General features: G+C 45.7%; 1 protein-coding gene across 5 annotated transcripts in view; it reads right to left on the bottom strand.

Moving 5' to 3' along the window:
* The window catches only part of SORCS2 (sortilin related VPS10 domain containing receptor 2), a 2,262,720-nt gene that overhangs the window by 312,393 nt on the left and 1,933,719 nt on the right, over positions 1-16,608 (bottom strand). For all 5 annotated transcript variants that reach the window (XM_085642460.1, XM_085642463.1, XM_085642464.1 and 2 more), the window contains exon 13: positions 1,994-2,085. In XM_085642460.1, the coding sequence (XP_085498586.1) occupies positions 1,994-2,085 (92 nt within the window). The remainder of the gene's footprint in view (positions 1-1,993; positions 2,086-16,608) is intronic.

The following is a 16,608-nucleotide window of genomic DNA, read 5'->3' as shown; positions in this document are numbered from 1 at the left end:
TGGGTTGTTTTAGGGCTTGTGGGGGGGTTGGATTTGTTTTTAGGGCTCAGGGCGTGGGGGCTAGGGAGTGATCTTCACCACGGATATCCCTTTACCAACCATGCCTTTGCAACGAAATTGCTTGGTAAAGGCAGACATGATAAAGGCAGGCGTTGGAAAGGAATGCGTGGTTAAGACACATTCGTTAGTGAGACTGCGCAGCAGAGGCAACTGTGGTTTAGTCACATGTGCTTCTGTCATACAACCCGCAAATGATGCTATGACGACATGGGGTAGCGAGGCACCCAGACTTGCTGCAGTCCTATGTGATTCCCTTCTAGTCTTAGCATATAAGGGACAAGATTACAGATGTGGGAACCCCGATTGTGTAAAAGTTCTCTGCCAACATACATGTACTCGTAAAAGTGGATGCGGTGGGTTAGATCAACAAATTTGCTCTAGACTTCTGGAGGGTTAAATGGGCTGGAAGATCCTGGGCAGGCAAACTGTGTTTAGATTGTGGATCCCCATATGGACCATTTAGATTTCATAAAATATTTTTGAAACTGAAAATCAATCAAGAGAACAGAGCTTTTTATGGGTGTAGCACATTAGGCTCAATATTAATCAGGCTGAATGCTTCTAGACTCAAGTCCACTACTGAATTTTGGAGCAGTGCAAATGGTGTTCAGATAGGAGTCTGTAACATCTGTGTAAAACCACAGTCACTTTTTTGAGTCGACTGTAGTATAGATAGCAATGTAAAGAGGTGATGTGTTCACTGAGGGAGTCAAGACATCACCAAGTGACCCAGGATGACATACAGTCACATGACAATTGTATGCAATGAAGTAATACATTAGACGATCAGTGCATTATTGCTTAATTTAAGCCAAGGATAAAAGGTTATTTCATTTGGAGGATATGCCAGATTATTCTTGTGGATGCTGCGCTACAGTTAATATCAAGGCTGTGACATTGACACTTCCCCCCATAGATTGTTTGTCCAACAATACTTAGGCGTAAAATCTTGTAGCTAAGCTTGAGTGGTACAAGATCACTTTCTTTTTTTTTTGCCTACCTCAGTATACACTGTAAAATGCTGGATTAGGGCCCACTGATTCACTAAAAATGAGCCCGGTCTCAAAATGCCAAAGTCTAAAATTGCTTAGCTGTTCTTATAATTGTTTTTGGAACACATTGGTGCCACATGACCAGGTTTAAGGAAACATGGACCCACAGATCCTGCATTGAGCTAGTATCTGTGTCGGCATTCTGGGATCATTTGCTCCTACAGCAGGAGGGCCAAGGCTGCTTTGTGTATGGCTGGTCTCTATTTGACAACACATACTGGGTAAAGAACAATGGACTGAGGCTGAGACTTTTGCTAATATTCCACTCATAACCTGTGTGTTCTCCTCCGTGTGATGCCCTAGGTGCAACAGGGATACTCATGGTACTGTGCCTGTTGTGCCATAGACTGTTAAACCTCACTGATGATGCATGACTAGGCCAAAACGGATCTGGGTTTGATCGCAGTGCTGTTCAAAGAGAACCAGGCCCAGTAGTTCAGGATGTCCTTTTCCTATTGTAGCAGGGCCAATGCTGATTTGTTAATGGCTGGTGTCTCTCCGTAGTGGAACAGTGAGCGAAAAACGATGGAATGGAATGCAACCCTGAGCAACTGCCAGTGGTTGAGACTTCTGAGAGGATGCCACCCATCATCTTTATGTCTTTCTTGTGCTTTCCTCAATGTTTATAGTTACTTTAATGTTTCATACTGATTTTTTCTAACATTATAATTTTCTTGACTCGTCTCACTTGCCTCCTTTTATTACATTTTATATATGTGCCTTCTGCTCTGACGGGAAACACATGGCAAAAACGGTCCATATTCTTGACCAAACAAGTACACTGTGTTCTGACTGAGAATGTAATGCAAACATGTATGCAGGTCCAAAAGGCTGGAATGCAGAAGACATGTTTCCAGCCTTTTGCATTACTGAAACCTTACTTGAGTATTTTCAAGGGTATGGATGTATCTTTAATGGCCACAATAACTCCTCCGTGATCCAGGTACAGGATGTGATGCTCCTCTTCGAAAACCTGTGAGAAAGACAAAAACAAACAAGAGATAAGTCTCTTGTGTGTATGTAATACGCTACCACAGTATTGTAGTAAATTTGATCTAATTAATTTGGATTTAATAAACAATATTTGTCAACTAAATATATGTCTGCTATTATTAGTATGATGTAAGCTACGTTTTTACCTTACCAGAACTTAGAATGTAACTCATTTAAACAAATATAAACCCACTGTTACTAAATTAAAGCTTCTGTGGATTCATACTAACATGTCACCTCATATGTATGATGTGGTAGGATATTAAAAGTAGGTGTAGGAAAATGGGTCATTAGTTGTACATTCTCCACAAGTAATGGGACCGCACTTGTCGACCACTGGGAACCAAACACCCAATTGTAGACTCTCATAGGGTAGCTTTGCAGAGCAGTCCAAGGCTTACTCAAGGGTGGTGGTGTGGGCTAGTAATCTCCATTCACAGATCTACAAAAATAGCACTCAATAAATGATTGTCCGGTCTGTGTTTTTTCTTTTGAAAAAAGGAAAAAGTACATTTATTACACACACACTATTCAATACTATGCAGCATTTTCCGAATATACATACACATACACAAGCTGATGGAAATGCTTTTGGATGACATTGCAAAATCATTCCTACCCCTCCCTACGGGTGGTCTAGAGCAACAAATCACATGCCAGAACATTTACTTGTATTAGAAATGCAATAATTGAATATCACTTGGAATGAGTGGGCACTTAATGTGGGCAACAGAGCATGTTTAACTTGGAATATGAGTGGTTCTCAGAGTAATTACTTCATTAAAGCATTCACAAGGAAATATGTCTATGCACGTCTGGGCGATTTGGGTCATCAAAATAACTTTTGCATGAAATACATACTTGAAGTAACACAATTATATTCACAACATCTATGTAATTATACTTCTCACCCCTATTGGTTATTTACAATATCAACACTTTTATCAAGAATAAAAATACTGCATTCTTACACATATGGCTCTATTACTCCGCCTGATATCGTCTCGGCCAAGGGACAGACCAAAACCCAGTCGGCGGTCCCGACCGACCGACTAATTAGGATGCGATAGAACACTGTTCGGTCGCATGCCTGTACTTTACTATGGGAGCATGCATTCCGACTGGAATGCATGCTCCCATTGTAAAAATGCGAGGTGCAGTTCATTCCGGCACCCCGTGGCAGGCACCTCAAGGTTCCTGTCACAAGGTGCAGGGATCAACAGGGGGTGCACCATAGGTCCCCCCCTCAGCCTCCAAAGTGCACCAAATGGGGCCCTGCTGAGGGCTACTAAAGTCGAGTTGGAAACCTTTCTGTGTCAGAAATGCCGGCGCAGAATGGCTGTCTCCACCCGACACCGTAATCCCAAGGGCGGAAAGAGCTGCCCTTGGGATTACTAAAAGCATTCTAACTGGCAGACGGACTCTCCGAGCCCGTTGGAAGCCAGTCGGAATGACCGGTTGCATTCCTTTCTGACTGACTCCATCGTAATGGGTAGGTCAGAAAGGAATCCAACCGGCTGATTGCGATGCAGTCAGAACCCATTTCCGTCCGCATCAGAATCTGCCCCATTGGTAAATGCACTTGTACAATCACCACCATTCACCTCTAGAGAGTGTTTCTTAATATGAAAACTCATATCAACCCTTTTCAGGCCACAACTGCTTAAATCCATAATATTCACTCCCCACAGGGCGCAACCTTCCCCACAATGAAACAAAAGTTCCAACCTAGAAAGCTTGAAATCCTTGATACCCTTGCAGGGTTATCATTTGAATGCCCCAGCCAACTTAGGGTGGGTTATATGTACCTGCTCTAGGGGGAGGCTGCACTGCTCTTTGAGTTCCCCCACATCATTCTCACTCCTTTGGTGGTGACCCGCTCTTCTGGGGCCACCACAGAACTAAAACGAAGGATTTTTGTAAAGGAATGGGGCCATGACCCACAGGAAATTATGGGGCGCTCCTCACAAACAAGGTGAACTTTCAAGCAGCGTCTCTCCTGCTGGGGAGAGCTGCATCAGTTTTCTTTGTTTTTCCTTCGCTGGTTGTTGGGTTTTGGCACCTCTGTGACATGCTTTACTTTTGCTTGGGGTGCCCAGGTACACCCGGACACCCTGTGGCTTCTCTCCACGTAGGAGAGGGGCTAGCGGAGCCCACCCCAGGCTGCTCTTGCCACCTTCCCACACGGCCAGCACCTTTGTGTTCTGCTGCAGGAGCCGGCTCTTTACTTTGGTCTGCCTGCTCCTGCGGGCAGATGCACGTGGTGCTGTGGCCTTCCTGGCCACTGAGGGAGCGTGACGGCACCCCACACTCCTTGCATCGGGCCCAGGAATGGGGTCCAGTGCCCCCTCTTGTGGCAGGGGTGGTTAATGGTGCTCTCCACCTCCATCTTCTCTTGCCGGGCCCAGAGATGGGATCCTGGGCCCGGTGCATCTTCGCAGCTGGGTCCCTTTCTGGCATGCGAGGGGGCGGGACGGTGCTGCCCTGTGAAGTTCCTTTTCGGGGCAGCCTCTTGGCCCTGGCCTACCCCAGAGGCAGAAGTCAGGTATGGCGGTGGAGCTCCACGCACTTTGCCCTGTGAAAGATCAAAGATTGCCTATAAATTCTCCAGGGCATATCTCGGATCCCAGTGGGCCATTTCTGATGGTTCTGGTCTCCTTTGGCTCCTGGTGATGAGCCCTTGTCACCCGGAGCACATTTTGCAGGCCTCCTGGCCTACAAGTTTGATAAACTTTGCAGGAAGCTAGTTTCACTGGGTCCCTGCACCAGCCTTATCTCTGTTTTTTTGGGCCTTTCTCTCTCCTTGCACAGAGCCCAGGCTTCCCCCAACTGGTTCTATGGTGTGCAAGGGGACCTGCTTGCCTGGTCCTGGGAAGCACCCTACTGGTCTTGGGGTCAATCAGAGTCCTTGGGCCTGATGGCACTCTGGGGTTCCTCCTTCCAATTGTCAATGGCAGCTGCCTCCAAGTCCAGTGTCAAGCAGAAAATTAAAACCAAAAGAGATTTCTCTCCCCTGTGCAGGACCTTTTAAGGCTGGAGTGTCCAGCAGGGCCGGGCCTCTCACATTTCCTGATGTGCCGCATCATATCTCCGCCCCTGCTCCACCTTCCCTGCACAGTCTTATGGGATAACTCAAGATGGCGTCACGTAGGAGTGACTTGCCACATGGGCTCCACCCCTGGCTGACATCTCTACTACAAAGGCCTTTTCCCAGCAAATCATCAAAGGAGCCCCCCATCTGGTTTGCCTCCAGAGGTCTGGACTCCCTCCTTTGTTGAGTAGCCTGGGGTAGGCCATCTTCCTGGCACAGGATGACAGCTGGCTGATTGATGGAGTGCAGTCCACCCCACCCATTCCTTCTGAGGAGCTGACCCAATGAAGGGTAAGTGCTCCTTTTGTGGGGTGAGGCCTTTGTTCTTGCCGCTAGACAGGAACATAATTAAACCAGCCCAACAGTGTGACAAAAGGCCTGGGCTCTGATCCTGAGATGAATCAGAGAAATTTGACATTCGTGGGTGACCCATAAGCTGTACAGATATGCTTTTGAATTTAACAGAATTGTTCTTTTTAAACAGGTTACAGTGTACACTGGTGCGACTCTGAAGTCTCTACCCCAAAGAGAATTAAAGCTGCACCCTAAGGCATCCTTTCCCATAGGACTATAATGGAGTGTCGCTCCAGTCAAACAGTAAAGCACACTGCCTTATATGTGTTCACCCACATTGTAAGGCCTATTTCAGGTCACTACTCAATTCTGCATAGTCCCTTCTAGGCCAATCTACCTGTGTGCAATTTCTGAGCTGCACACAACATGAGGCTACCATGTGCAGCCCTCTCACATGTACATGTTTTTCCCAACTTGCAAGATAATTTTCATCTCATAGTGAGCTAATATTTACTCTAACCAAACCGAGTCAAAGTGAAAATTGTATGCAGAATTATTCTGTGCAATGATTTATTTTACATAGCTTTTCTACGCACGGTGGAAAATGTTTTGCATATTTTTTCTTTTGGTGCTCCTTCCTATGAATGAATGACCGAAAATGATGCAAACATTTCATGAGAAACTTGAGGAGGTAATAGCCTGACTGGTTGGCCACCACGGCCCGGCCATGGTGTAGTGTTGTTGCCGAAGTTTAATATCTCTGGACCTCATTTACAATATTTTGACACATGTCAGCGCAGCAAGCCTTCCTGCTGCGCTGCTGTGCGTCAAAAGAAAAGGGCAGGATTGTGCCATATCTACAAGATACAGTGCATTCCTGTCCTTTTCCCCTGAGCTGGCGCACAATGGACTGCCATGTGCCAAAGCAGGTACCCATGCAACATGGTGCAAGGGGGTCTGCGATGTAGGGGTGATTGTTTTTGTGCAGGAAAGGACACCATCCTGTACAAAAACAATCATGAGATGTTTTCCTCTTTCAATGTGTACTGCAGAATGCAGCACACATAGAAAAAGGAAAACCAAGGAGAAATAAAAGTATTCCTCCTCGTTGTGCCTCCCTTATGCCTCTCCTGGGGAGGGGTAGGAATCTGATGCATTCCCAGGTTTACAAAACCTTGCAAATCTGGGGATGAGTCAGGTTCTATGGATTTTATGTGGGCACACCCCCAGCAACACCCAAGGAACACCCCTTTCGAGCAGAGTACTGCGTGAAAGGGGCCCATATTTATCAAGGCCATGAAAAACCACGCAGGATAGCTTTACGTTGTAAGTATGGGAAGGCACACTGCGTCCCCAGTGTGTGAAAAAAAAGTGACATACCGACGGAGCAATGGGCTTGCAAATAAGCCCATGAGACTTTTGGAAAACCGTGAGTCACTGGAAGGAATGCAGAAAGGTGAGTGGAAGAGACACCCTGTCCTGAAGAAAAGCGCAGATCAGAAGAGAGCCCCGTCTCATTCAACCAAGTGAAACAACTGGAATGAGGATCGGTACTGAAACCAGAGAAAAAAATCAAGAAGCACCGAGACAGAAGGCTAGTCTTGGTCTAGAAAGTGCAATGTGTCATCCTAGGTGGCACGGATGACATGCCCTGTGCCCAGCATGCAAGTCCAACTGGCTAGGATGGAGAAGTGCTTCCTCCTGTAAATTGATGACAAGAAAGGCAGAAGAGACATTGGACGAAATTTGTATAGGTTAAAGAAGCAACATTAGTTTTCCTTAAAAGTGCTGTTTTAAAGAAAGGAGACACATTCTGGTTGAAGTGAAGAATTGCAGATGTCCCTTATAATTTGTCCTGCTAGTTGGGAGATTGATTTAAAAATGAAAGCAGGGAAGGGATTTACAGGTAAATCTGACTAAACTAAGGGAGATGAACCTGGAAAGCTGGGAGGGGGCTTAGAAGCAAAAAACAGCAGTGAAGTAAGCATCCAGAAGACAGATTGCTGTTGTAGAATACTGATTGTCAAACAGGGAATTTTGAAAGTTGCAACATTTTTAAATTAAAAAGGAAAGGAAATGAAAAATTATTTCAATAGTCAGAATATGCATGCAAAAGTGGCAAAGAAAAAAGTTTAGCAACAAATGTCCATAAAATAGGTACAAAAGATACGTTGTAAACAAATTTTACATCTTCACATACCAATAGACATTGCCAACCTGGCTAGTTGCACTCTAGTTTACAATGCTTGTTCCTGCAGTCACTGCTAGACATGAGTCTCATAGCAATGGCATCTATTCCAGAGGTCTCTTCACCCCACCTCATTCGATCATTCATGATCGAGACAACTATTGCCTAGGAACCAACTAATCAGTGAACATGTGCATTACTGTTGTGCCTCAACTTCCTTCCAATAATAAAATGTAGCGGTTTGCCCTAGTACTTCCACAAAACCTGGGCTAAGGACAGTATAAACAGATGAAGTGGTATAATGCGGAAACAAATTGTAACAAAAGTAATTTCAACTGTGAAACTTCTAATTGGAGGAGTCTTTCCAAACTTCAAATGAACTAAGGAATCTATCGACACACACTGAGGGCCTTATTACAAGTACAGCAGTCCAGGGATTGCCGTACTTGCAGTAGCGGTCCAACCACTGGCACCACAGTGGGTCTGCATGCCATATTATGATGGTGGCAGTGGGAATGCCACAAGACCACTGCCTCCGTCGAATCCAGGATCCCACTGCGGTGGCGGTGTGGAAAAGGGCAGTAAATGCTGGCAGTGCCGAAGCCGGCACCACCGAGAATATTACGACCTGCTTTTCATGGCTGGGAATCCCCATAAAAAGGGTGGCAGAAATGCAGGTAAAGTGGTCTTAACAGGGCCCCCAGGTGCATCTGGCCATGGGGATGTGTGTGGGGGGCACATGTTGTGCTCCCCTGTAATTGCAATATGGAGTATGCCACACCGAGCAGGAACGTGCAGTAGGCGCTGCCACAGCAGTGGTCTGCTGTTAGGCTCTCATATGAGCCTTACAGACCGCCACCATGCCACCGCTTACGCACCGCCTGCACTGGATTCAACTCGGAATCCAGCGAGCGGGTGCACCATGGGCTTGGTGGTCTTCCTGGGACTGATGCAGTGGCAGTCCCAGACCAACATTGCCAAACTCCTAATAAGGCCATAAGACCCGGAGGGCAAGATTGTCCCTCATGTGTGTACTCTGTATGGAACACCTCCCCTATGGACTGGGCAACAAATTAAAAGTACAGCCATAATTGTTTAAACAGCTGGGAGACTGAAAGAAAAAGCCTGATTACAATGGTGGACAGACTTCAGTCCGTCTGCCATTGTTTCCTATTTAGGACCACCCACCTACAAGGTGGCAGTCCCACAGGAGGAATTATGATGCAACCGCCACCGAGGCGGTCGCATTGCCTATTTTTTGTATTGCGGCTTGTGCTGCTGGCTGCAGCACATGTCGCAAGACAAAAAGGGGTCACCACACATATCCCTGCACTACGTGGCAGGCATCATGCAGTGCCTGCCACATGGTGCATGGACATGTAGGGGGGTACCATAGGTACCCTAAGTAGACAGGGGCACTGTGGCGAATGTCTGCAGTCAGGTACACAGGAAATGCTCCAAAGTGGGTAGGGTTACTACTGGGAACTTTTATCCCATGGGTTAGGGAAGATCCATACACAGGCTGGTGCCAGGCATAAATGTGGCAATCATAGTACCCACCTCAGAACACTATCTGGACCGATGAAAGAACTAAAGGGGATGAGACCTGTTCTCTGTGACCTGAGAAGAGCCTAGAAGACTGGACCTGTTTTCCCTCTTGTACTCTGAACAAATAAGTGGACTCCAGGGCTCATAAGCCTGACCTCTTGTTCATGCTACAGTACATAACAAAATAAAAGAAGACTTTTCTGCAAATTCCCAACTGACCAGTTCCAACTGGACCTACCCTGGCCTCTGCTGGAGTGAGTCTTGACCTCAAGTGCTGTCCTCAAGGTTCTGGACCCTTGGCTGGTGTCAAAGTGTTCTCCTCCTGACATTTCCTAAAATATGGGACCTAGAAGTGTTTTGGCTCCAAAACCCTCCGAAGGACTGGGGCCAACCTGATAAGTCGATCTGACACAGCTGCGTCACCGCTGGTACAAAGATTACCATAGTTCCCACTCAAAGCTTTTCCATGGCAGCAAATCTTTTTCAATGGGACCTTGTGACAATGGTATCTGGCCTCTTAGAGCCTGTTCTGCAAGAGCATGCAGTCTTGTCCTTCTGAAAAAAATCTGAGCTCTAAATAAGTGACTAAGGGCTTGATGTAGATCTTGGCGTATCTGGTCCCACCTTCACTTTTCCATCAGTTTCTGCACCCGCATACAAGGCCATCCACCTACTCAATATGGATGCTGGTGGCTCTGTGGATGATAGTCCGTCGAGTGCTGCCGTCTCTGTCAGAATTTTCCTCCCTTGTCAACTGCACCATAGGCAAAAGTGGTTGTCAGAGCGAGTCCAGCCAATATTTCCGCTGGGTCAATCACAATGTGCCTTCCTGCCGATGTAACTGTGGTTGGGTAAAACTCCATACCTGAATTGGTGTTTTTGAAGTAATAGAAGGTAGAAACGTACCTTTTTTTCTTTTTCCACTTCTGTTTCTGTCATGAACCTGATCATCCAAGTCCTTCTTTTGCTGCTGCTCCTTTGACCATGAGGCAAATGAAATCAACCACATTGTCGCTGGAATCAAAGGTAAGCTTCTTTTTTTTACATGTTTCCTTTTGAATTGTCTATTTACATTAGCTCTGGACTCGTGTATTTTGAAATCTCTCTTGCAAGCAATATTTTTCTAATAAGTAATGTATGTGTGTGTAAGGTTGTTAAAGAAACACATCAGTCTTTTCTTTTCCCCCCGAATTTGGTGCAGCTGCCTTCATGATAGTGGACACTTACACATTCATAATGTGTTCATAGAGGAGTGTTTAATTTTTTTCATAAACTATCAAACTATAATCATATACATAACAACATTTCTGAATAATTTAATATAATTTAGTAATTGCATTAGACAATGAAAAACATTTATTTTTTACAAATAAATGTAAAATCAATGTTAATTATAAATTTAAATAATTTCATATATTTATTTATGTAATATTTTCCCTTGATCAGTGCATTTTCTGTATTTTATTAAAGTAAAAAATGTTTAAGGTGTAATGCATATCAGTTAATTTTTTTCACTTATTAAGTTAAAATAAACACACCTGTATTAACACTTAAAAATAGTAATAATTTTTTGGTGTAGGTGTTTGCTTGCACCAAATTTTTAATGTCCATTACAATTTTTTTATTCACTAATGCTTGGATTGTACAAATATGTCATTTGAAAAACATTTGTATTTTCTGTCATAAGTGTAGTAATAATATGTATTTTATAATTTCAACGTTACAGTTTTTAATAATCAATGAATTGTAAATGAATAATTATGTTAGGATACACTTTGTAGACTGAATATTTTTATTTAGAAATGAGATACTTTTCTCATAATAAACAGACAAAAGGAGAACAAAAGGGTTTCACGACAGAACAGGCTGCGACTACGTTGCCCATAACTTGCCTCCTAAACAGACTCCAGCGGGTAACGTCCTCAGGTAGGGCCATCTATTGAGCACATAGCATGCACCTCAGTGATGTTTCTTGGAAGGGATGGGTTTAGGTTTAATAAGGGTAAAGGACAGGTAAGAGGTGAATTCGGAAGGAGGAGTAAGGTTAGGAGGGGTGGTAAAGGATTATATTTTGGAGGTAGAGGGAGCTGTAGTGGGTGATGAGGTGGTGTCTGTATGTTTGTCAGTTGCATATGGGTCTAGTGTGTGTTTTGTATGTTTAGATATGTGTTGTCTGGCTGGTGTTTGGCATTCTGGTGAATGTGTGCATTTGGTTTGTGTTTTCTGTGTATAGGTGTGCTTTTGAGTGAGTGTATTGGTTTTGATGAGTGTGTTTTTGTGGTGGCTGGCATGCTTGTGGTGGTGGTTGTGCTGCTTGTGGGTGTAATGTTATGTTATGTTAATTTAACTTATTGAGCGCGCGAATACCCGGGATGTCTTGGTGCTGTGACTAAAAGTAGGCCCAGGGAATCGAGATTAGTTCTGGAACAGCCAGGTTTTTAGATTCTTTCTAAAGGAGGGAAGCGAACTTGCTGACCAAATGCATTGGGAGCGTATCCCATAATTTGTACGAACCATAACCAATGCTACGGCCCCTCCAACTGGAAGTGCGAATCCTGGGAACCATCATGAGCCTAGCGTCAGTAGAGTGTAGCTATCTACCAGGATGATACCAATGAAAAATACTTGTTAACAATACGAGTCAAATGTTATTCAAGGCTTTATAAGCTAAGCATAGCGTCTTAAACTTGACACGACTTGCTACAGGAAGCCAATGGAGTTTGCGAATTTCACTGGAAACTGACTGGTATTTAGGAGTCGAGCTGCTGCATTTCGTACCATCTGCAACTTTTTTAGATGTTGTTTCTGCATATTCTGATACAGTCCATTGCAGTAGTCTAGTTTTGATAGCACAAGGGCAGTCACAACTGTCCTCCTAGACCTAGTAGGAATGTACCTTCTTTTTCCTAATCAAATAAAAGGCAGCAGAAACCAAAGCATTAGTTTGCTGTGTGTACCATAGCTTATTATCAATCAGCCCCCCTGGATTTTTAGCCTTTACTACTGGTTTTGGTAGTACTCCCATTTCAATAGGCTACCATAAGTCGTCCCATTAGGGTTGAAGGTTACCAAAAAGCGAGGTCTGCTTCAACTTATGAATAGGAAGCGTGCTACCTCTGCCCACGAGTGTAATGCACAATTGGGGTATTGTTTAAGGCACGGGGGGAATGGGTCCTCTTTGCGCTGTATTGAAGTTTCTTCATTTGCTGTTATCTTCTGGTGAGGCGCAGGAGGTCAGTTTGCCAGTTACTCGTCTAGGCCTAGTTGGGGCTGCCCTGGCGTGGGTGGGGGGTGGGGTGGGATGGGGTTTCGAGTTATGCAGATTTACTAGGAGATACTACATAACCTACATAGTTACTATGCCTGTAGCAGGATCTTATGGCTGACACTGGCATGGGAGGTTCAACAGGGTTGGATACTACAGACTACTCTCCCCGCAGGGTGGGTGCACAAGGTACTTTGCACGCTCTCACATGGAATGTGCGGGGTCTTAATGACCACAGGAAACTGCGTAAGGTATTGGCATACCTGACAAGACACGACATCGATGTCACACTTCTACAGGAAACATACCTACCTCTCTCTAGTCAACTGCTTCATAGTAGAGGCTTACAAGGGAACATGCATGCGGCGGGCTTCACCACACATGCCCGGGGGATGCTCACATGGGTTCGCCCTGAATCTGCCTTCACACTGGAACCCTTACATACGGATGTTAACGGTAGATATGTGATTTCTAGATGCAGGGGAAAGGGTCTGGATTTACTGATTCTCAATGTGTATGGGCCCAACTATGACAACCCGGACTTTTATGTGGAGTTGTTTAGTAGGGTGAGGACTTCTGAGGGGGGGCAGCAGCTATGGGGCGGAGACTTCAATTTAGTCCTGAACCCGGAATGTGACCGTTGCGGGGGACCGGTCAGGCATGTTACTGCCTCGGCTCGAACACTTGCTGCTTCTTTGTTACACGCTGACCTGTGTGATGTATAGAGACAGCAATTTCCTGATAATGGGGGATTTACACACTATTCGGCATCTCACGAATTGCACACACGTATTGATTACTGGTTGGCCTCTAGACAATTGTATAAACAGGTGCGAACCTGTGAGGTGTTCGCACGCACTCTCTCAGACCATGCCTCGGTTCTGGTCGTAATTAGTACCCCCTCTAAGACAATCCCTCCTTATACTTGGAGGTTTGCCCCTTATTCTCGACTGGACGCGGCGTTCAAAGCTGAACTGGCAGAGGCAATCGGTACATACTTTGACAAAAACGTGGGCTCGGAGTTTTCAGGTGGTGTGGAAGGCGTTTAAAGTGTATATTCGAGGAATCACAATATCCAAGCACTCTGGAGTTCTTAAGGCGCTACGCAGGAGGCTGTCTGACTTGGAGGCCACGTTGGCTGATCTAGAGACATGTTTGCCACATGGTGTTGATGATGAGATGATGCTAGAATTCAAGGCCCAATTGGGGGAATTTCAGGATACGGCCGATACCGAAATTAAACACCTCGGCAAATATGCCACTGCTCGTATTTATGGTGAGGGTGAAAGACCGGGTAGAGTACTTGCGCAATTGTTAAGGACCCGCCGTGACCGTTCCGCAGTCACTGTACTGAATTCAGCAGAGGGGGATGCGCTATCAGACGACCTTGCTATAGCAGAGAGATTTAGACAATTCTATTCGTCATTATATTCGTCCCGTAGCTCAGGCACTGAGGAAATGTTTGGTCTACTTAATACATATTAAGTTGCCATGGTTGACTAACACACATCGCAAATTTTTGATGCGTCCAATAGAAAAGGATGAAATACTTCTCGCCCTATCTAGTATGAGATCAGGCAGCGCCCCGGGGATAGATGGCCTGACGGTGGCCTTCTACAAGGCGTTCCTAGACCTACTGTTGCCGCACTTAGCTAGTTTATTTGACAACATGTGTGAGTCGGGCACAATGCCGCCCTCACTGAGAGAGGCTATTATAGTAGCCATTTTAAAGCAGGGAAAACCACCTGAGGAATGTTCGTCATGTCGCCCACTTTCATTGCTCAACATTGACACCAACATTTTCGCAAAGATACTGGCCAATCGACTGGTTCCTCTTGTTCCCACGCTGGTTGCGCTGGAGCAGGCTGGGTTTGTCCCGGGAAGTAACATCACTTATAATCTGTTGAATGGCCCTTCATGAGACAGGTTCTGGTGCGTATGGGCTTGGGTGAGGTCTTCTTGCAGTTGCTAGGGATACTCTATAGCTCGCACACAGCCTGTATTAAAATAGGAGATTTGGTAACGGAACCGATTTGTATTTCGCGAGGTACGAGGCAGGGCTGTCCGCTTTCTCCGATCCTCTATGCATTAGTGGCTGAACCCTTACCCTGCGCACTATGAGAGTATCATAGATATAAAGGCATTCGTATCCCAGGGTATGAACTCATAGTCTCAGCGTACACCGATGATACTCTTCTCTATGTGCGTGACCCGGAACGGCATCTCTCATCTGTCTTGAGGGAAGTGGTGCTTTTTGGGGGAGTGTCGGGCTTGCGAGTTAACTGGTCCAAGCCCATCATATTCCCCCTTACGTCATCCACGACCCAATTCGACCTGGATTATCCACTGCAATGGACGACGGACTTAATGAGGTACCTTGGCATACAGGTACACTCAGATTCAGAAGTGGTATTTAGGGAGAATTATGGTGTATTGGTGAGCAAACTGGAAGATGAAGTGGACAGTTGGATTAGTTTACCATTGACGCTCCTGGGTAGAATTTCAATAATGAAAATGGTGATACCAAACCGATTCCTGTTTTTCTTCACTAATATCATGATGGTCCTCCCTGGTATCTTCTTCAAGAAGCACACTACTCTGATGGTTAAATTAGCATGGGTGGGCAAACAGCTGAGAGTTAAATGGCAAATTCTCACGTTACCTTACCATATGGGTGGGCTGGGGCCACCGGACTTTGATCTTTATTATTAAGCTTGCACAGAGTGCCAATGCTCATTCTTGGATACACGGTTCGCCAGATATTCCTCACCTATGCATTGACCGTGAGGTGGCCGCCACGCGTCTGCTGCCCACATTGCTATTTGCACCTCCTGACCGTAGAACTTGCATTCTGGACTCAAATAACTCGACCACGCATGCCTGGCATCACCTATTAAAGTGGCAAGCTGGGGCTATTCTGTACTCGCCCTTAGCGCCCCTGGAGTTGTGTCAATGGCTGCCACCGTGCAGGGACGGGGGTGAGGTCCGCGCACTCAACTCCATAGGGGTCAGCACTATAGGGGAACTATTTGAGGGTGACACTGCGAAGGAATGGGACTCTGTGGCTGTGAAGGGCACTACGCCAACACTCCTCACCAGGTTCCAATATCACAGGACACGCCATGCTCTACTACAGCTACTGGGGACTGATCTGACTTAACCGCCAAAAGTGACTGCACTCTCCCTAGTTATAAAAACGTAAGCCCAATCGGGAAATGTTTCTAAAATGTACAAACATGCTATCTCATACAGGGAGAATCATTTTACCAAAGCCCGCTTGGCCTGGCAGAGCGATCTAAATAAGGAAATAGATGACGATATGTGGTTATACGGCTGCCTTAATACGAAACGAGTTTTCTTTAATGGCAGGCACCGCTTGGTACACTTTAAATACCTCAATAGAGTCTATTATACCCCTGAAAAAGACTTTGTAGGCACGGACCGCGGGAAAACTCGAGCTGCGAGCACTGAAGCGAGCAAATAGCGGACTTAGCGCACTTAGCTTGGCTTTGACCCGGCGTGGCTAAGTTTCGGGGACAGGTGTTTTTGGAATTAGCAGAGATCACAGGGCAGGCGCTTACACCGGACCCGGCTCTGGCGCTGTTGGGCTACTCTAGGCCTTTACCTAAGGGAATGCGCAGGTTAGTCGACATGGGACTCCTGATGGCTAAGCATAGGGGGTAGCTATTTGTTGGTCAAGGGGGCCGCTCCCTAAGTTAACACAATGGGCTTCCAACATGCTATACTGCTCTACCCAAACGGAATGTTATAGTGACCTCCTGCCCCCCCCCCCCACAACAGACCTAAGAATTTTTGGGCACTGTACACTACATATAGGGCCAATCAAAACAGCAAGGAAGGGGAGTCCTCGGCAGACGGACGGACATGACGCTCACACCTCAGTAATGTAGTATTGGTGTTATAATACGCAGAGAGTAGGTCAATCCCTAAAAAAAAACAGTGTGTGTATGAGATGCTGTGGGATATTACAAGTCTGTGGGCCTTCTCATGCTCAGGGATGTGCTGCTCTCCAGTCACCTACCTACGGGAGGGGGATACGGGTGGCGAATGGGCTGTGTTACATTGTTTGCCTATTACCCTGTCGAGTTACGAAATG

Source organism: Triturus cristatus, chromosome 2_2 (assembly GCF_964204655.1).
Source record: "Triturus cristatus chromosome 2_2, aTriCri1.1, whole genome shotgun sequence".
Lineage (NCBI taxonomy): Eukaryota > Metazoa > Chordata > Amphibia > Caudata > Salamandridae > Triturus > Triturus cristatus.
The sequence above is the reverse complement of the archived record's forward strand: the minus strand, read 5'-3'. Positions and strand labels throughout refer to the sequence as shown.